We start from the raw sequence: 21,145 nt of genomic DNA, 5'->3' as shown, positions 1-21,145 counted from the left end.
TGAATGATGATAAAAATAATATATATATATATATATATATAAATATATAATTACAAAAACAAATAAAAGAACAAAAAACTGAATGGTTGAATGGGAAGACCCCTTGGCCATGCTTGCTTGATCATCACAGAGGGTAGAAAGACCAAATGTTTTAGTCAATAAAGATTCATTTTGTCCTCTACCCCAAGCACCACTACCACACAGTATGTGAAAGACGTGATGATGCTTTTCATTTACCTCTTGCTTTTTTCTTCTTCCTGTCTAATAGCCCAATAGAATCCTGCCAGAATTTCTACAAAGATTTCACATTACAGATCGACATGGCTTTCAACGTGTTCTTCCTTCTCTACTTTGGCCTGCGGGTAAGTCTGATCCCCACAACTCAGTATCATCATGGGGCCGCTTGTACCCAGGGGCCATGCCCCATGAGCATCTGCTCTTGCAGAGATGAAGCCCAGTGTTTCCAGGGGGGACAACAGACCCACATTCTGATTTTCAGTCTCTGAGAGAGTCCTTTCCTTAACTTCACATTTTCAGAAGTGCATGTTAAAATCTTGTTCCAAGGAGGCGACCAGGGATTGAAGTAACTATTGTACTTCTACTGGCCGACTGTTTCTCATCTCTCTAAATGCAAATGCATTGTTGTCTTAAATGGAGAAAAAAAAATTCTTAAAATTATGTTTATTGGGGCTCACTTAGTTGAATCCTGAGAGAACAGTTGTGAGGCTTGAATCGAGGCGGTAGGTTGGTAGAATTTGGGGGCTTGGAGGATTTGTAGTCGAGCCTGTCTATGAGGGGAGCTGTACAGAATGTGTGTTATGGAGATTGTGTGTCCGTGTGTGTGAGTGGATGCGTACATCTATGCTTTACTTAAATCATATTTCCGTTAGAGTCTAATGGAAGTGAGACCACTCAAACTTTCCTATGATGCTATTGAAAACCACAGGAAAAGAGATTGCCTGGTATTTCTCCAAGGTTAACGTAGTCTACAGTCATTCTCTACAAGAGACTGTATAACCGAATTCTAAGACAGAAATAGCCTGTGATTGGTATAGATATGAGAAGGACATAACATCTCCCTCAGGCCCCTGTGAAAAACCAAAACATAGCCTTTGGCAAAAGCATATACTTCGAATGCCAGCATCGTGCCTCTCATGTTTTTCTCCTTTCCTCTCTCCCCAGTTTATTGCAGCCAACGATAAGCTGTGGTTCTGGCTGGAAGTGAACTCTGTGGTAGATTTCTTCACGGTCCCCCCAGTGTTTGTGTCTGTGTACTTAAACAGAAGTTGGCTTGGTAAGTCGACCTCTCTTCCTTTCTTCCCACTGGTTCCCAAGCTGTGGTGGATCAGAGGCCTGCACTGTCCCCACAGAAGGAAAGTTTTATGTATTCGTGTGCACAACTCTTGGAGTTTTGGGAGTTGGTGGTGACAGTTCTCTTTGGAGCACTCAGCCAGGAGGATGTGCTGCCCAGTTAGGGCTTCAGGGAAGGCAGTTTTATCATAATTGAAACCTAGCAGTCACACTCTCCTAGTCAGGACCTCTGCCTCCATGGTTCTGTCATTTTCATTCAACCTGCAGTTAGGACTGGACAGAGAAGCCCATGGGGACGAGGCCAGATTTCCAAGTAGCTGCTTCAAGTGCCCTAGAAGGCCTGCCTGCCAGACTTACTTCTGTCTGCTTCTTAGTTTTAAGCAGAGTGGGTCCTACCTGGTTTATTTATGGTTATGAGTTCCTCTGTGGGGCAGGGGAGCATCAAGCATCACGAGCCACCTTCTCCTTGAAGGAGATGGAGCCCCCTTCCTGTGTTAAAGGATGAGCTTTTGCTGGTGCTCTGTTCACATCTCACCTGCTGTATCTGCTCAGCAGGTCACTTCTTGCCTTGGGACCAGGACACTTTGTTGGGAGAAATAACTAGCTCAGACGATGGTCATGGGAGCCAGGGACAGAAAGAGGCAGCTTCGAGCTTCTCTTGGTTGCACTGAATAATTCTCTCAGAATGTTCCTGCTACTGCAGGGATACAGGGGAAAAGGAAGGCTGAAAAGGGACCCAGAGGACTATTTCTGGGTTCCTTGCAATCATGCCTTCTCCCTGGGATGCTCAGTGTTAACAGACTTCCATCTTTCCTTCATGTCCCTTTGCGCCAAACGTGGATGCACATAGACATGATGGAGCGGTGGTGGTCTTCGTAAAAATAAGTGTGTCCATCACATTGCACTGCAGTTTGATTTTCTTACTAACAAATGATGGGTGTCCCTTCAGCTCTATAATAATTCATTTTATTAGAGTTACACAAAATTCTACAAATTGTTATATCATGGTTCCTCTGGCCATAACCCTAAGGATGGACCACCTGATTGTTTCCTTTTTGCGCTGTAAATGATGGTTTAGTAAACACCCTCATCCACCTATCTGTACAGTTCTGTTTCTCTAGATGGTTCCAGGTTCCTGGAAGAGGAATCGCTGGATCAAAGAATGCGTATATTTTAGTTCGTACAGATATTGATGGCTCATTTTTCAAAAATGTTGTGCCAAGATATGCTTCCCCTAGCAATATGTTTTTGATGTCCTTGCTAGCTCTGTGATTTATTATATGCCTAGTATCAAGTATTTAAAAAAAGAAGCACCCTTTCTATATGATGTATGCAGTAATCATGTATGCACATATCAGTGTGTATCTCTGTGTGTGTATCCCATAAAGATTCTATTTTTGACGAGTTTTCTCATTAGAATTCTATTCACTCGCTCAGTGGAAAAGTTTTTATCCTTGATTTGAGACATGCTTGCTTAGATTGGGTTTTCCAGCCAGCATGATGGGACTGTCAGAGCCACCCACAAATCTTGAGAAGTGTTCTGAGTGTGACCTGAATGTGCCCTGGTGCTGAGGGTCCCAGCTATCTCAGCTGGGTTGTTAACTGGCTTTGTGACCTGGGGAGCTCACTTTCCTTCATTCAGCCTGTTGTTTTTCATCTGTAAAATAAAGGTTAGGTTAGATGATTTGATTTTTCCAGTACTTTCAGCTCAGGATGCCTCTAAGACTCTTGCATTGTTCATGGGAAGTTTGGGATCTAGGTTGTGGGGAAGGACTGGGAAGTTAGTGAAATCAAATCATCAACATTTCTGAGGCAAAGTTACATATAGGCTGCTAACCAGGGCTCGTCCTAGACCATCCTGTTGTGAAGAGTATACACACACATGCACACACACCCATGTGCATGCACACACCCTGAAAAACTCCGGACAGACAAGGAAAAAAGAAAGGGGAAGAGGGAAGAAGAGAGCAGGAGAGAGGGAGGGAGGAAGGAAAGGAAGAAGGAAGGTAGGAAAGGAATCTGCCTTTTCTTCCCGCCTGTGTTCTAATTACTCTGTGCACTACAACAACCATTTTGCTTTTCTGGACCCTCAGTTTTTCCTTCTGAAAAATGGGAGGTTTGGACTTAAAATACCTTCTAGTCTTCACATTTCAGGAATCGGAATTTTATGTCAGGGTCCATTCTCTCTTGGTCCCTCGTGGTCCTAGATGATTGAGGAGACCCCTTCAGGACTGTGGTGGAGACACCCCTCCTGCGCAGCGAGCAGGTCTCACCCCAGCTAAGGGTGTGGAGCTGAGTCTCCTTGTGAGACTGAAAGCGTCTTTGTGTCAGGAGAACTTGGATGTTAAAAATTCATGTCTTTTTGTGAATGATTTAATCCTGATTTTTGGAGTTGTGTTCTTGTCTAGTGAAAATCTACTAGAGTGAATAGGAAAAGAAGAAAAAGGAAAAGGAGGAAAAATGAGATACACTCTTACATCAATTGTGGTTGCTCTTCAAAAAATATGCTCTAAAGCGTGCTTCAATTTGTTGATTAATTGAACAATATTTATTAAACACCTACTATGTGCCAGATAATTTTTCAGATGATTAAGAAACAACAGGGAATAATGGGGTGCTGGGTGGCTCAGTCGGTTGAGCATCCAACTCATGGCTTAGGTCATGATCTCAGGATCTTAGGATCAAGCTCTGCTTTGGGCTCCACATTGGGCATGGAGCCTGCTTAAGATTCTCTCTCCCCCTGCCCCTCCCCACACTAAAAAAAAAAAGAAACAACAGTGAATACAATAGGCAGCGTCCTACCCTGTGACATTGCAGTGGGGGAAGAACAGGAAAAAAAACAAACCTAATAAATAAGCAAATATGTAGTACATTAGGAAGCACAAGTGTGTTGAAACTGAAAACACCAACAAACTTTTGGACTATGAAATAATAAAAATAACAACAGGAAATAACCTTTCTCCTCTTAAAGGAGAAGGCACCTTCAATGAAATACTTTGGGTTCTTTAGTAACTAAGCCCCTTGGGTGAGATCCACCCCTGGGCTGCCTGTTACGGAAGAGAATTCAGTATAATAATATTTCAAGGAGGCTCCCGTGTCTGATTTAATACACGGGTTTATTACATCATGAAACAATTATTGTGCCGACGAGCTGCCAGAGATAAAATGAACATTCCCACGAGGTATGGCTTACAAAGTAGGAGGAATAATCCCATTAAGTGGGGGCATTTCAGGAAGTGCTGCCCTCCTCCTGGAAAACGAAAAGGTACTACCTTTACTGGCAGAGGTTTGGTATAAGATGAGGAAGCTACAGTCTGTTCTCTTCTCTCGCACACACCTGCTGAGCCCTGCGTAGCTGAAACCATGTGGGTACAAAACAGAATGAGTGCCGTCACCCCCACCCTTACCTTCTCTGGAGCATAACACCCACCACGCTTGATTTCTTATCATCATATATAGTTGCGTATTATATAGCATAGTATTCATGTACTTTATTGTATATATTCTCTTACTGCATCTGACGGCATATTACTAATAACAGCTAATTCCAGTTTGACTATGTGCTGGGCGCTCTGATAAGCCCCTTATACACATGAACTCACTTAATTCTCAGAGCAGACCTGTGAGCTGGGAATTATTTTCCCCCATTTTGAAGATAAGGAAACAGGCTCAGAGATGTTCATTCCTGTCCAAGGTCGCATAACCTGGGAGTGGCGGAAGGGATGATTTGCCTCCAATTTGGTCTGACTTTATGTCCATATTCATGCTGCTCTTCTGCCTCTGTCCTTACCCTTAAAAGATTGGGGGGTTTGAGGACTGGAAAAGATTGGGGGGTTTGAGGACTGGGTTGGTGTGACTGAGCTGGTTTTGCTCATTTCTGTTGGCACCCCTCCATCTCTCCTTACTCAGAGAGCTTCACTTCAGGCAGGCAGGGAGGGGAAGAGATCTTATTTAAGAACACACATCCTCATGCCTCCTCCTCTCCTTCCCACTCCTCCTTGTCCACCTCCAGTTTCTAGAGTTGCCACTAGGACCCAGGAAACACAGAGAGCTTGTGTGATGTCTCCTGATTCCCAAGGTACCTTAACACCTTGGCGATCAGATCTGCTGTACCTGAGAGAGAGGGAGAGACTAGGGGCTTCCACACATGCGGTCAATGGAGCGGAGTGGGTCAAGCCAAGCTCTGGGTTACAACCTCAATTCACAGCTTGGCTTGGCCAATGGGTCACTTTGAGCAAGGTCATTTTACCTGTCTTAAACTCAGTTTTCCACCTGTCCAGTGAATTGGGGTAATCATAGTACTCATCTCATAGGGTTGTTGTTGAGGGGATTCAGTGAGGCAGAGTCAGTAAAGTACCACGTACATAGGACGAGCTTCATGATTATCCCTGGCTTGTCTTTCTAACCTACCTATCATATTTTAAAGTACTGAGGAAGAAAACAAACCAGAACAGAACCAAAAATAAGGCAGTGGGATGTGAGGACATCCACGTCGGCAGGCGGCAAGTCGCTGCTAATTTTAATTCCTGTTCCCACACACCAGCTTATTCATTTTTGTTTCTCTCACAAAATCCTTATCCTACCTAACTAAAATAAATGTACCTTGAAATGAGAGATGTATTTTATTTTGAGAGTAGAATAACATGCTCTGGGGAGAACTCTTCTGTCTGTCTCCTTTGGGGAACTGTATCCCCAAGGTAGGTCAACAGACTGTCCTCCTTTGTGTCTTGATTTATGTGGTTTTGTTGAGGGTCATTTTGTGTGGTTAAGAGAAGAGAGTAGAGAAAAAAATAATGACGCGCTTACTGGCCACTCATCTCACTAGCTTTTATTGAGCGCTTACTGTGTGCTCAGCACTAAGATGAGGGTAGCATGTCTGGCCACCCTCTTTCCTAGTCTTGCTATGATTTCCAGCATTGTCCCTCTTCTCTGGCTAATGAAGTCAGGGGATGGTAAGGAGCCCCAGACCTTGAACCCAGGGTGGAAAAACTGTAAACAGTAAACCTACCTGCTCTTGTAACCCATGTTAGACTTTAGTGCCTTTGGCAAACAGTACTACAAAATAGAAACGCTCCTAAAAAATAGAAAAATGAGTAGTGCCCAGCCACAGGGCAATTAAAATAATTGAGGATATCTGCTTATAAATATATGCCGGGCAGTTCCTTTTTGTGTCAAAAGGTGATAAAAACAGGACTGTAAAAAAAAAAAAAAGTAGAGGTCCTTAAAAACAACAACAATAACAACACCAAAAGGACAAACGTAGTTCCTGTTTGAGACTGAGGTTTGAATCTAGATTTGGAACCAAAATAAACACACATGCAGCAACAGCAGGTAACACTGCCCGCTGTATAATTAAGTCCCAAATTGCCAGGTACAGGCTGTCAGGGCCTTGGGAGTTCACAGGAGAAAGAGCTCATGTGGGTGGAAGAACGTAAGGAGGCTTCTGCAAGATGCCAGCCCAGCCGAGGGTGGGTGCAACGGACGGAGCCGGGAGCCGTGCGCACTTCTTGGGGGAGAGGAGCCCAGCCTACCCTGTGTGGAGGATGGCAGGTGCCCACCAATGATCATGCCGTCCTAGATCAGAAAGCGCCCTTCCCCGTGCCGGGCATCAGCCCCCACAACCGTGCAAGACGGATGTATTCATTTCCCCTTGTTGCAGGAACAAATGAGTGCCTTAACACACGTTTATTTTGTAGGCTTGTGTAGGTTAGAAATCGACATAGGTATCTCTGGGCCAAGGTGCAAGTGTGTTCAGGGCTGTGCTCCTTTCTGGAAGCTCGGAGGAAGGGTCCATTTCCTTGCCTTTCTCCGCTTCCAAGGCCACCCACATTCCTTGGCTCCCGGCCCCTGCTTCCAGCCTCGGGGTGGGTCCTCATATTGTTTCTCCCTGATCTTGCTGTCATTACCTTTCTTGGACTTTCCCTCCTGTCTCCCTCTTCTACTTCTAAGGACCCTTGTGATTACATTGGGGTGCCACCTGGATAATCCAAGCTAATCTCCCCATATTAAGGTCAGCAGATGAGCAACCTTAATTTGTCTGCTACTTTGATTGCCTTTTGCTATGTAAATTACCATTGTCCCAGGTTCTGAGGATTACCACGGATGTTTCCGGGGGCCATTTTTCTGCCAAAGGGGAATTATTATTAATATTCTCCTTTCGCCAGAGAAGAAACTGAGGCCCAGAGGAGTTAAATAACTTGCCCCAAATCATAGAGCCAGTGGCTCTGCTCAGTCTTCTGAGTCCAAAAGTTCTGGCAGGCATTCTGAGCCCTCCGTGCCTTTGCCTTGTACTTTTCCAGCGTGTTTTGAAAGGAGACGCTTAGGGAAATCTCATTAGAGCCTGAGACCTTCCCCCTCTCCTCAGTTCCATGTAATGGTTTTGTTTTCCTTCTTTTCCTGGGACCAGGAGAACTACTGGGCAGACGTGCCTGCTCTTCACTCTTCACCCATTTGCTCTGGACACCCCTTCCTATGTGGCTGCAGCAACTGAGGGGAACATGTTAGGTCTGCAACGTCCCCTGCTTAAAAGCTTCCTTTCCTTTGAATTCATGCTTTCTTGCCTTTTTTTTTTTACTTTAAAGAGTGGAGAGAAACCGGAATTTTAGAATGCCACCGGAGGTGACGAGGTGTGACGTATGTCACCATTTTCCCAGGGCAGGCAGCGTGTGGGGTCACAACAAGGCTTTTCCTCTGCAAGTACTTGGTGGTTCTCTCAGGGCTCAGCTGCAATCTCAGGAGGCCTTCTGTTGCCCTCTACATTGCACAGTGTCTGGCCCCAGGGCCGCTCCCTCGCTTGAAGAAACCCACAGCAGCTGAGGTGAGGTGAATAGCCAGCCTTCTGTTGACTAGCCTCTGCATTTGATAAGAATACTCAATGGTGGGGCGCCTGGGTGGCTCAGTCGTTGAGCTTCTGCCTTCAGCTCAGGTCATGATCCTAGGGTCCTGGGATCGAGCCCCACATCGGGCTCCCTGCTCGGCGGGAAGCCTGTTTCTCCCTCTCGCACTCCCCCTGCTTGTGTCCCCTCTCTCGCTGTTTCTCTCTGTCAAATAAATAAATAAAATCTTTAAAAAAAAAAAGAATACTCAATGGTGAAAGCCTTCGACTGGTTTCTGTTTCCTGACATCAGGAATTTTCAGCGTATTGAAATTTCAAAAAAACAAAACAAAACCAAAAACATAAAAACAGAATGTGATTTGGTCAGAGAGGGTAGGCAGCTGCTGGTGGGCAACTCCAGGCATACAGCCTCAACTCCCAGCCTCCCCTTACCCTTTTTAAAAATCCCTGCCCCCTGGGTCCACCAGGCTGCTAGTTGCTTCTCCTCTTCTGAATGTTGCCTCCTGCTGAGTCAGGAGTGAGTTTCTGCCCTATCTCGCTGGTTGGCGCCTCTCTCCCCATTCAGGCAACAGCCCTAACTCCACCTCCCATGTGAAGCTTTCACATTCTTCCATTTGGAATGAATTCCCTGAACTTTGTTTCTTTTACTCTTATGATTAGTGCTATAAGAGTGATATGATCATCTGGGTTATATTATCAATTAGAATGCAAGGTCCGTGACAGCCTTGTGCAAGGACATTCACTGTCTTGGTTTTTTTTTGCTGTGCCCTGGTGCCTGGGACCATGCCTGGCACATAATTAGTCTTGTTGAATGAATGAATATGTTTTCTTACCATGATGATAATAGTGAACAATTATTGACTGCTTATTAAAAGCAGACACTGGGATCGGCATCTCATAGGCATTATCTGCGTTAATATTCGCAGCGGCCCAATGAGTAAATACGGTTGGTCCGATTTCACAATTTAGAGAGCTGGGGATTGGGAGTTAGGTAACTTTCCCAGGTAGTAAATGTGGATGCAGGACTCAGTCCGGTTCAATCTGATTCTGGAGCCCATGCTTTTAAAATTACGAGGCCAGTAAAATTACAAGGTGTCGTTCCCAGTCCGGCAGAATCCACATCACCTGAAAATTTGTTACAAGTGCGGATTCTTAGAATGCAACCTAGACACAATGAATCAGAAACTCCCAGAGTTTGATCTGACAATCTGTGTTTTCCATACCTTCCTGATGATCCTGATGTTCACCCAATTTGGAGAACCACTGTTATAGGCTATTCTGGGATGGTTATAAATTTGGCTGTCTACAAGAATCCCCCAGAGAGGTTTTAAAACTCATGATGTTCAGGCCAAACCTCTAACCAATTAAATCGGAGTCTCTGGGTTGGAGGCAATGACCTGGGCTCAGCATTTTTTTTAACGCTTTCCTGTTGCATCAAAAATGCAGTCAGGTTGAGAACCATGTGTATACATCTTCTGACTGTGAATGTGGAGGTAATTTCTCCCTAGAAGAGTGCTTCCTAATCTTTGTGTGCATGGAAGCACCAGGAGATCTTGATGGAATATGCAGCTTCTGATTCAGGAGGTGTGCGTGGGATCAGAGATGCTGCATTTCTATGGGTTTCCAGGTGATGCCCTTGCCTCCAGTCTGGAGAGTGTATTCGAAGTAGCAAGGCTTTCCAGTCTGGACCATGCTGTCCAATAAGGTGGCCACTAGTAACACTGGCCTATTTACATGTAAATTTCTCCATTATACTAGCCACTTTTCAAGTATCCATTAGCACTATGTGGTTGGTGGCTATGGGGTCGGACAACACAGATGGAGAACATGTCCATCATCACAGAAGTTCTACTGGACCACGCTGCTCTAGAGTGTGTCTGGTGAGAGAACTTACCCTGAATTTTTATTTTTTGTACGTCTGGGACGTACAAAAAATACTGTTTACTGTTTACGTACTGTTTACTCCTGTAAACAGTGGAAGCTTAACAAATGTTTCCTGAAGTGAGTTTTAGTGGAAGGACCAATGGACGAATGTAGAGAAATCATTAGTACACCATCGAAGGGAAACTCCCCACCACCCTATTCAGATTAAATTATTTAAGGCCTCTGTAGGCAAAGAAAAAAGGCACAAAAGAGGCCCTGGGACTGGCTCCAGCCCTAGCTTCTTCCCCAGGACTCTACTGCATTCTGAAATGGTCTTTTGGGCTCTGAGAAGAAAGGTCTCTGGTTCCCCCTACAGGGCTGTCTTGGACTTTGCTGGATCAGTGTGAGATTAAGTAGGCTGGAGGAGCGAAGGGAGACAATTTGGCTCAAACTCAAGGGGTAGCTGGTCGTTGGTAGAGGTAAGGATAGGCTCGCTTTGCATGCCCATAAGGTATTTAGCATCTAATAACTTGCCTTGAGTCAACCGCTATGACCATGAACTCCCCATTCTCTCCCCCCACCCCCCACCACCCCGAGAGGGTTCCTGGTTCCATTGCCCAGGGTCTGGAAGGAAGGGCCTTTGAGAGCCACCAGAAGTGACCTGAGGCGGCTGGACACAGATGCTCTAAAGCCCAGAGCCTTCTAAGTAAACCCCTCCCTGTGGTCAGTGGTTTAATTTAAAATAATAACAATAAGAGAAGAAGTGTGGCTTCCCTTTTGGGAGCCGAATGTCTTTGGAGGTGGGGAAAGGGAGAGACGGAGTGTGTGCTCTAAAGAGAAAGTGCTTCCATAACCAGGGTAGTGTTGGATGTGTTGATTTACATGTTTGTGTGTGTGTATGTGTGTGTATGTGTGTGCATGTGTGTGCATGTACAGAAACAATTTATGAATATCCCAGGGAATCTTCCAAACAATACTATGAAATAGGGATCATTTATGGCTCCATTTTCTAGGTGGGGAAACCGAGGCCTAGAGAGGTTCTGTAACTTGCCAAGGGTCACATAGTGAGCCAAGTTTTGGACCCAGGCAATCTACTTCCAAGGTTTATGTTCCTCAGTGTTCTATTATGCTGGCTCTCAAGCTATAAAATTAACTAGCCGTTATAGTTACCCGTACAAAAAATTAGTCTAACAGTTCCGTCTAATCAGACCAAATACTGAATGCTGCTTCCTCTGTGTTCCAGTCTCCTGACAAAAGGTGAGGGACCCCCTAAACAGAATTTCTTTGGTACTTCTAGGTAGGAAAGGAAATTAAGAAGAAAAACAACTCAATCCATTTTTTGGAAAAATTGAATTAATATAATTTCTATAACTTGTGAGCCTTCTAGCTACTTTTTTTAACCTTAAAACATTTGTTCCCCCTTTCCCCAGGCCCCTTTTTCTGAGCCTCTTGGCTTATTCTCTGCAAGTACCAAATAAATAAAAATAATCTGTTACCACCATGAGTCCATACTGAAATAGTGTCATGATAGAGATTATGGGCTCTGCTCTTTGCCTGAGCTTATTTTGGGGCGGGGGGCGGGGCGCGGTGGTGGGTGGTCCTCAGTGGCACCATGCACCTTGGGAATGGTCCTGGGACCGGATGGCTATAGTGTGGCAAGAGAAATGAACTCATTGAATTCTGACCCTTTGACTGGACTCTGAAGGAAGGCAGCTCCAGCAAAATGGCATGCTGCAAGTTTAGCTGGTTTTCGGGGAGAGCTAATTGCTGACCTGGTAGCCACTGCTGTGGCTGAAACTACTCCTAGAGAACTTATTCCTCCGTAAGAGATTTCCAGTTGTATTCCCTTGATATTGCTTTGTCAGGACATGCTTTAAATAAGATGCCCTCTGCAGGTAGCTGGGATTCTAAATCCTCATTGACGTGTACAGCTCTGTTATATGCCAAATTGGAAATAACACCTCAAAATGAATGTCTTCAAGGAACAAATTCAGCAGTAGGTTTTCATAGATACCAAAACCTCTCCAGATGGCTGTACTTTATCTGGGGTATTATTGGAACAGCCTGCTCAAGCAACCTAAATCTCTAGGACTGGACGTATATTTACCTTTGCATCATCTTCAAAAAATAGATGCCTTGATGCTTCTCGATGAGATAGGGCCATGATGGATTGACTTGGCCAGCAAACTGGATAGGGAGAAAATGAACACGGGGCGGGGGGGCAGTTATTTTTTCTATAACAATAAGAGAAGAAGTGTGGCTTCCCTTTTGGGAGCCGAATGTCTTTGGAGGTGGGGAAAGGGAGAGACGGAGTGTGTGCTTTAAAGAGAAAGTGCTTCCATAGCCAGGGTAGTGTTGGATGTGTTGATTTACATGTTTGTGTGTGTGTATGTGTGTGCATGTACAGAAACAATTTATGAATATCCCAGGGAATCTTCCAAACAATACTATGAAATAGGGATCATAGTATTGATCATACTACTGCGCTTACTCAGCTGAACACCTACTATGTGCAAGCCACCGATTCCTAAGAGTGGCTCACTAATAGGGAAAACCTAGATCTTGCCTTTAAGATGTTGATCATTTAATTGGGTGGGTACTTTATAAGGAAGGATAATCAATGTATAAGAATTCAGAGGAGGAACAGAAGGAGGAACGTCGGCCAGCCCAACCCAGGGCAGATGGCAGGTATCTAAAAAGTTAGCGTGTTCTTCCTGGGGACAGTGCCACTATGGTGTGGTCTGTGAGCCAGGACATCGAGGAGCTCATTAGAAATGAAAATTCTCAGGCCCAACCCCACACCTGTAGACTCCTTGGGGGGTAGGACTAAGGAATTTGGTTTAATAAATTATCCAGGTGATTCTTACACATGCTAAAGTGCATATTAGCTACATTAATACACGAATGTAGATTCCAATACCCTTGGCAGTATGTTAGAATCACCTGGGCAGCTTTGAAACCTCCCCTCGGCCAGATTATACTTCAGATCAAGTACATCAGGATCACTGGGGTGGAACTCAGCCATCAGAGTGTTTTAAAGTTCCTGGGGTAATTCCAATGTGTAGCCAGGATTGAGAAGCCCTGCAGTGGTGGTTCTTCACTCAGGAACACACCTGAATACCGGAGACACTTAAAAAACAGAAACAAAACATTGAAGCAGCTTCCCAGATCTCCTGAGTCAGACACCCTGCTCATGATCAAGGACAATGGCTTTAGAACATGAACACTAACCTATTCTGGAAAGACCAGTCCGTTCTCCAACTTGAGCTGCATCGAATCACCGGGGCGGGGGGGGGGGGGGGAGGGCGGCGGGGGAAAACCCACATAGCTGGGTTTCTGATTCAGTATACCTGGGGAGGGGGAGCCTGAGGATTTGCATTGCTACCAACTTCCCATGCAGTGGCTGATGCTGCCTGACTGGACTGGGGCCACACTTTGAGAACCACACTGGTCTCTCCTAGCATGAGGCGTCACTTGAATTCTAGTAGTGGCTGCTTGGCTAGTTTCCAGTATTCTCGTATTCCAGTAAACCTTACCGTTTTTTGGGGTACCAAAGTTCCAATATATTTATTGATATAATCCCTTATTTTAGTATGTTTTTGAAATTAAAATCAGAATCATTTACATCTTGAGAGATACCCAGCATGTGATATTCCACATTATAATTTCAACTGGAACAGAGGAGCCCTCTTGAGAAAGACTTCTGGTCTCACATATGTAGTCCTTTTCTAAGGCATTCCAAGTGCTGGGGTACACTGAGAGTAGGGACCTTTGCTTGTTTTTATTAGACACTAATATTTCCTCCAGAGTCAGTTAGGGTTAATATTTCTTTCTAAACTCCTTGAAATTGGGGTAGAGTTGACTTATTAAGAAAAATAGGAGGAGGGGCGCCTGGGTGGCTCATATGGTTAAGCATCTGCCTTCGGCTTGGATCATGATCCCAGGGTCCTGGGATCGAGGCCCATGTCTGGCTCCTGGCTCAGCGGGGAGCCTGCTTCTTCCTCTGCCTCTTCCCCTGCTTGTGCCCTCTCTTTCTCTCTCTCTCTCTCTCTGTGTGTCCCTGTGTCTCGAGTGAATAAATAAAAATCTTAAAAAAAAAAAAAAAGAAAGAAAAATAGGAGGAGGGTATGTTGGAAATTTGGGGAGAGGAAGGAAGGAGCGAGATCCCAGACCCAATTCCTCTCCCTTCCCTGGAACCTGACCTCCTCCCTCCCCTTGGGGAAGGATAGGGCCTGACCCCTTTCCACCCCCAGGATAATTTATTTTAACAAACACTCTTTCCCAGTTGTCCTACCTGGAGACACAGAGATGCCCCAGCCTGGACCTGGGCCTGCTGGCAAAAATAAGGGCAGATGATGGATGATGAGCAAAGCTCTATTTTTTATGAAACACATTGTATTACTAGAAATAAATACCAAATACCAGTATGGTGACACTTTGCTCCCATGTGATAGTTGCTAAATTCAACTTCTCTCTTTAAGGCCAGATGAGAATTTAGCAACCCACTCACAAAGGGTACCATTCATTTATTATTTCCTGGGCGGATTGCAAAACATTCCCCCTGGCCAGACCAGGGGCAGAACGAACTCTTCCTTTTTGTCACAATGCAATCTCACAGTCTTTGTCCTTTATATTCTCACCCAGTCTCCCTTTCTACCTCTTCCTGTGAATTTCTTCCCTGTTGTCACCAAGCAGCCTACTTACCAGGCATCCCCACCCCAACTGCGGCTATATCCCATCTCTGTGACTCTGGTAGCTTCCCTGTCTAGCAGGTGCTCACCCATCCTCTCTACTCACCTGAAGTCAACCAGTTACGATCTTGCCTCTTCTAAAACCATTATCATCTGAATCATTCATGGCCTCTCTTCTGATGTTGGCTGTATTTTCATAAGTAATATATAAAGTATTTTTAGAAGTATATGTCCTGGCTGATTCACTAGATCAGGAATTGGCAAAACTGGCCCATTTGCCTATTTTTGTAAATAAATATTTTGTAAATAAAGTTTTATTAGAACACAGCCACACCCATTTATTTACATACTATCTTTGGCAATGAGACAAAGATCTATGACCAACAAAGCCTAAAATTTCTATAATCTGGCTCTTTATAGGAAGTTTGGGATCTGATTTTCTGCTTTAGAATAGCAGCTTTGTTATATATTCCTTTACATTCCTTTAAATGTTTGCCACAGTGTTTTGCTCAAAACTACCTATCAGTTTCATAAACTGGGCACGAACTTTCCTCTGAAATCAGTAAGAAATGTACTAGTAATAAAATAACACCTGATTTTTGCCATTGTTATTGCTATTACTCTTATAGCTACCTAAGTATTCTGTAGCAGGTAGTGGACTATGCGCTTTATCTGCCTATCTCATTTAATCCTCTTAACAGCCCTGGATAGAAGACGCTGGAGCTTGAAGAGGTGAGCTGTCTCTTTTGCTGTGTGACTTCAGCAAGGATTTGAACTCAGGTCTTTCTGATCTCAGAGTCTGAGCTTTTCATTACTGCTAGGTATTCCTGGTTCAGTCCTAGCCTTTTCTAGGTGCTTGTCCCCTCTGTAACTCACTCACCTTACCGAATCTCAGCTCTAGTTAGGAGACTCCGTTAAATGTCACCGTTGTTACTGCTATCCCCATCTTCATTCATTCCGCAAACCTTAAAACAAGTAGTGTGTTAGTTGTCCTGCAGAGCTTGGCATTTAAACTGTGAGTGAGGTATCTTTCCCCAGCTGTGGGAAAGGCAAGTCAATAAAGCCCAGGTTGTAAACCCAGATGTTTACAAGTTGCAAACCCGAAGGTTTACAGGCAAAGGAAGATAACAGATGAGGGAAACATGCCGGGTGAAGGCTGTCTCTAGCTGGGGAGCGAATACCCCTCTTGAAAGGGTCACTGTTGATCACGTTTGGCTGATTCTTGCTGTGTAGACACCTCATTGTCCAGTAGGGCCTATAAGAAATAGTCATACTAGTCATACTAGACTGTTTTCCTACTTACCGCATCTGTGGTCTAGCATCCTTACAAACGCTGTGACTTGGCATCTGCTGACAACACTGAACAGGTTATAGCAGATTAACCAATAAATATCCTTAATGTGGTAGGTGAATATCTTAGGTGACTTAAAACACTTTACTTGAATTTATGAACTGGGACAGAATCCGTTTTCAACTGTTAGGGCGTCTGGAGCAAAATGCACATTGTCTCAGGACTTCTTATTCCTATTTTTGTTTTTTATTCACTTTGGACAATAGCCATTGCTCACCCCCGCCCCCTCTTAGTAAAAGTGCTTTTAGTCTGGTGAAGAGGAGAGATCCAGGCTCCAACGCAAGCAGAAGGGGACCTGGGGGAAACCCAGATGTCACACGCTTTTTCCCTGCAGTGACCTGTTCCAAATGTCTGTCCTCTTCCCTGGCTCTCAGAGGCCCTCCCTAGTCCCTCACTTCAGTACAACTGCATTTTCCAGGCTACCGTTTTGAAAAGATTTGTTGTGTCCTTCTGCCCCCTAGTGGGAGGAAGTGAGAATGAAACACACAGTAGCTCTCAGAATTCCGTCTCCTTCAATCCCGGTGAATTAACCTCGGTTGAAATAGGCTTCTGTTTTTAACTCTTAGAGATAGCATATCCCTCATAAGGTCCCCTGATAGTGTGGGAAAGCCTGAAAAAGACAAATTTTAGGCCAATAGCTAGGAGTTTGAAAAGTAGGTATAGGTATTCAGGCTAAGCATACACTGAAATCACCGCCCATACAAAACCAAACCTCAGTAGATTCCCAGGCAGGTGGAGGAGGGGAGAGCCCTAGCCTGACTCCAGAGTGAAGACATTACCTGTTCCCCTAAAATGAAGGCCCGACCTCAATTGTTTATATAATCCTTTTAAGCCCAGTAGGATAAGTTCTTTCTGTCCTTTGACTGAATTGGTTTTGGATTTGAAAGAAATATTGAAGGATCTGTCACTTTCCTTCTTGCGTGCAAAGCTGGCTGGCTTTGAAAAATGGCAGAATGTGCAGATCCTGAACAGATATGTTTGTCAAACCTAAACAGAAATGGGAGCTTTATTAATAAACTTGAGTGTGGTCATATAATACATGGATCCCCATAAAGCAGCTCTGATATATGACCCAGAAGTGCAGTGTTTAAGGAAGGACTGCACTGTGGTAGTGTTGTGTTCCTACTTCAGTCCTGCTGGGAGGCGAGTTAGCATAATATTACCATTGACTGCCATCGGGTGGGTCCCAGAGGTCATTTCTGGGGAAGATAATAGAGCTTTTCATATGATATGCTTTCAGCCGCCTAGCAGATGCAGAATAATCTGAAAAGACACCAAAAAAAGTAGTGTATATTTTTATCCTGAGTTGTCATTCCTTGTATCAACTCATTTTGAAGGAAGAGAAAGCCTGTTTTTTTTTTTTTTTTTTAATTTTTTGACATTTTTGTTTTTTTTTTTTTTTTTTTTTTGACTCTGGCTGGACTTCATCTCAGCAAAATTGAAAAAACTATTTTAGATAGGGGGAAAAATGATGGGAAGATACCAGAAGAAAGGAGAGAGCCACAACACAGAGAGAGAGACAGAAGTCTGGATGTCCTGTTGCCATATGGGAAGTTTAGGGTTTTCAAGGAGGAAACGTATTCAAATGGTTGGTTCTGTTATTTTAGGTCTGACAGGAATCCTGGGAGCATTTGTGGTTGTTCAGGGAGCACTTGAGTTATGTCACGGTAACAGCTGTAGAACCAGACAGTTCACGGGGCAGGAAAAACAGATGACCCGTGGGTGCAAATGGGCTTTGTTCATACCACTTCCATGGGATTGAGATACCAAAGGAAAACAACTGCTTCCAGAGGGGGAAAGAGCTACCAAGTAATCCTGGGATCAGGTTTTCAGAGCTCCTTATGTTCCAGGACCCTCAAAAAAAAATGATCATTAGCATGCATGTGTATGTGGGTCGGGGGAATGGACAACACAGGGGGTGATTTGTGTGTATATGTGTGTTTGTGCCTGACAATGCCCACCCATCTTGAAGCTGCAATTTAAAAATGGGTGTGGAAAGAAAAGCTTCATGATTTTTAGATCGAGTGGGCCAATTTATGAAGCCAGGATCATCTCTCTCCTCTGTTGTTGTGTGTTCAGCCCGGCCACCCTTCGTGCCAAAGACCTTGAGCAGACCTTGGCTAAAACCCCAAGGTATCCTCCCTGTTCATTGTCAGCAGTGATCTGTGGAATGGATTGGTGTGGGCTGCGTTGCCTTGGGCAGGGTTCATGTGTCATTCAGGAGACGATGCATCAGGCTGCAGAAGCAGAGGGAGGCTGCCTTATGTCCATGGAAATGAGTGAATCAGAAAGCCAGATGGGGGCCCGCTCTGAGGACATGAGGAATTGCAGAACGCAAAACTGGAAGGACTTGGGAACATCTTGTCCTTGATTTCACTTAGGAGAAAACTGAGACCCAGCGATGCCAAGGAATTTGCCTACATTTCTTCCACTAATTAATTAATTATTTTTTAAATTTATTCACTGATGATGCCTGAGTGTCTCTCTTGGGTCAGGCTTTGTTCTGGTGCTGGGGTTGTAAAGAGGTGAGTGTCATATAGGGAACAGAAACTTATCCCAAGTCAATTTAGAAGAAAAACCTGGTTGAGGATGAAGAGTCTCAAGGCAGAAACAGAAAGAAGGGAGAAAAGAGAACCACCTGAGTGCTGCAAGTGTGAACACTGGTTTGACAGTCTTTGATAATGACATTAACTATCAATGCATAGTGGAAGGTTACTCCCGGGACCATGCCTTGACACCCATCAGCACTGTAATTGCAAAGGTACTTGTAAGATGATTTGATTAGTCTTTTCCTCCTGCTGCAAACCCAGGCTGTGAGTTTCATCATGCAGATACCTTATCTTCGCTCTATGTCTTATCCCCAGAACCTGGCAAAACACTTGACCCATATGGTAGATACTCAGTAAATATCCATTGAATGAACAATGGAATGAATGACAAAATGATGTGGGGACCCATGTCCCATTTTATAGAATGGGGATCAGCCAAGGTCAGTACAAAGTCAGCTAGTAAGTGTTCAGGCTCTAGGGGCCATAGAGTTTCTAGCACCACTCATCAAATCTACCTTTGTAGCAGAAAAGCAGCCATAGACAATGCGTGAGAGAAGGGGTATGGCTGTATCCCAGGAAAACTTTATTCGTGGATACTGAAACTTGCATTTCATACAGTGTTCCTGGCCCATGAAATATTATTATAACATTTTTTCAACTATTTAAAAATGTAAAAAATAAACATTCTTAGTTTGCAGGCTATAAAGGAAGAGGTGAGAGGCCAGATTTGTCCCATAGGCTGTAGTTTGCCAATCCCTGCTATAGGAGTAGATGAATTGTGCAAGGTCTTATGAAATTTTTAATCGAGTGATTCATTTATCTATTCAAGCATTTATTAAGTCCCTGCTCTGAGCCGGGCTCTGTACCAGGCACTGGACATACAGCAGAAATAAGACGGTATCTGTCCTCAGTTGGTTTAACATATAATTGAAGAAGATACATGTAAAAAAAATAAGTGTAATAAAAATATAGTGGAGTGACCTAAGCTTGGCAGGGAGGGAGTGGTCAGCTCTGTTCTAGAAGGATGAGAGAGCTTCATGGAGATAGTGTTGCTTGCATTGAGGCCCGAATGATGAGTAAGCAATAGGGAAGGAGCCATGTGTGGAGACGTGCAGAAGCCATTTTTTCTATGAGACCCAAATGCGCTGGGGACAAGGCCCTGGAAGGGTGACTCCAGGAGGCAGGAGCCATATCTGCCAGAACTTTGAGTATTATGTGAGGGAGTTTGAAATGTGCAAGTCTGATCTTGGAAGTGTCACCTTGAAAATCCTCTAGAATTCTGTAGTCTGCAGGAAAGATTGTGGAGAGCATCCTGTGGGAGAAATTAGGAGGGAGTTGGGTTAAGACAGGGGACAGGACTAGCTGAGACCACTTCAGAATCTTGGGAAGAAGTCATAAGGGCTTACGGCCATTAAGGCAGCAGTAGAGTTATGGAGAGGAGGCAGACATCAAGAGATATATCAAGGAAGAAGACCCTAATAGACTTTGTGATTGATGGATATGTGGAGGATGCAGGAATGATAAAAATCTAGAATGAGGGGCTCTTGGGTGGCTCAGTCGTTAAGCATCTGCCTTCGGCTCAGGTCATGATCCCAGGGTCCTGGGATCGAGCCCCGCATTGGGCTCCCTGCTCTGCGGGAAGCCTGCTTCTCCCTCCCCACTCCCCCTGCTTGTGTTGTCTCTCTCTCTGTCAAATAAAATCTTTAAAAAAAAAAAAAGAAAAGTCTAGAATGACTGGCTTTTGGCTTGGCTCTCTCCCCGTGAATGGTACATCCTCCTCACAGAGAACAGTGAAGGAGGGCAGGCTTTAGAAGAGGATAATTGGATATCTGGAGCTTCCTTCTTTGGTGATTTTTAAAGAGTTCTCCTTATGAGACTTAGTCCCCAAACAGGAATAATTATTTCTGTACTTCTTTGGGAAACAGAATTGGTATGGCTAGCCTCTCTTGGCAGTCATAATGTTGATTAGTCACCTGTACAAAGACAAGATCATTATACTCAGCAGATCAGATCTTTGAAGGATGAGTCATGACTGTGTAGTAAATAAGGACCCCACAGTCCATTTAGTTAATGTATGTGAAACACTCTAAAAGTAATTGGAGGCTTCTAGACTACACCTTCCAAACGTCACAAGCTTCTTTCAAATATTGCCTATTTACAGATTGGAAAGTCAATGTAGACAGAGTGATTTCCCCACTATCTCTAAGTCAATTTGCCAATCTAGTGCTCGAAGACTTTCTGCTTGTTCTGTCTCTCATTCTTCGCCCATTGGAGAGTACCCGTGGATTTTTAGATAACTTCCTTACAGATTAGAAAGAAAACCTTAGAAAAAAACATTCCCAGCTTTTCCCATTTGGCTTGGATCCTCCCAGTTTTTATCTTGATCAAAACCAGAGGCAAAGATGTGATCTTTACATTGTAGTCAGAAAACAATAAAACTCCATGTCTATTTTATTTCCTGACAATAGAAAGTGATCCGGGAAAATATTAATGAACATAGAAGCAAGGTAAAATTAGAACCTTGAAAGATTTTGCATAATACTTT

General features: G+C 44.1%; 1 protein-coding gene across 16 annotated transcripts in view; it reads left to right on the top strand.

Moving 5' to 3' along the window:
* KCNMA1 (potassium calcium-activated channel subfamily M alpha 1) overlaps positions 1-21,145 on the top strand; it is a 728,164-nt gene that overhangs the window by 429,164 nt on the left and 277,855 nt on the right. For all 16 annotated transcript variants that reach the window (XM_021699676.1, XM_021699672.1, XM_021699675.1 and 13 more), the window contains 2 exons: positions 269-362; positions 1,183-1,294. In XM_021699676.1, the coding sequence (XP_021555351.1) occupies positions 269-362; positions 1,183-1,294 (206 nt within the window). The remainder of the gene's footprint in view (positions 1-268; positions 363-1,182; positions 1,295-21,145) is intronic.

This window comes from Neomonachus schauinslandi, chromosome 6 (assembly GCF_002201575.2).
Source record: "Neomonachus schauinslandi chromosome 6, ASM220157v2, whole genome shotgun sequence".
Taxonomy (NCBI): Eukaryota; Metazoa; Chordata; class Mammalia; order Carnivora; family Phocidae; genus Neomonachus; species Neomonachus schauinslandi.
This window is presented reverse-complemented; position numbering and strand designations above follow the sequence as displayed.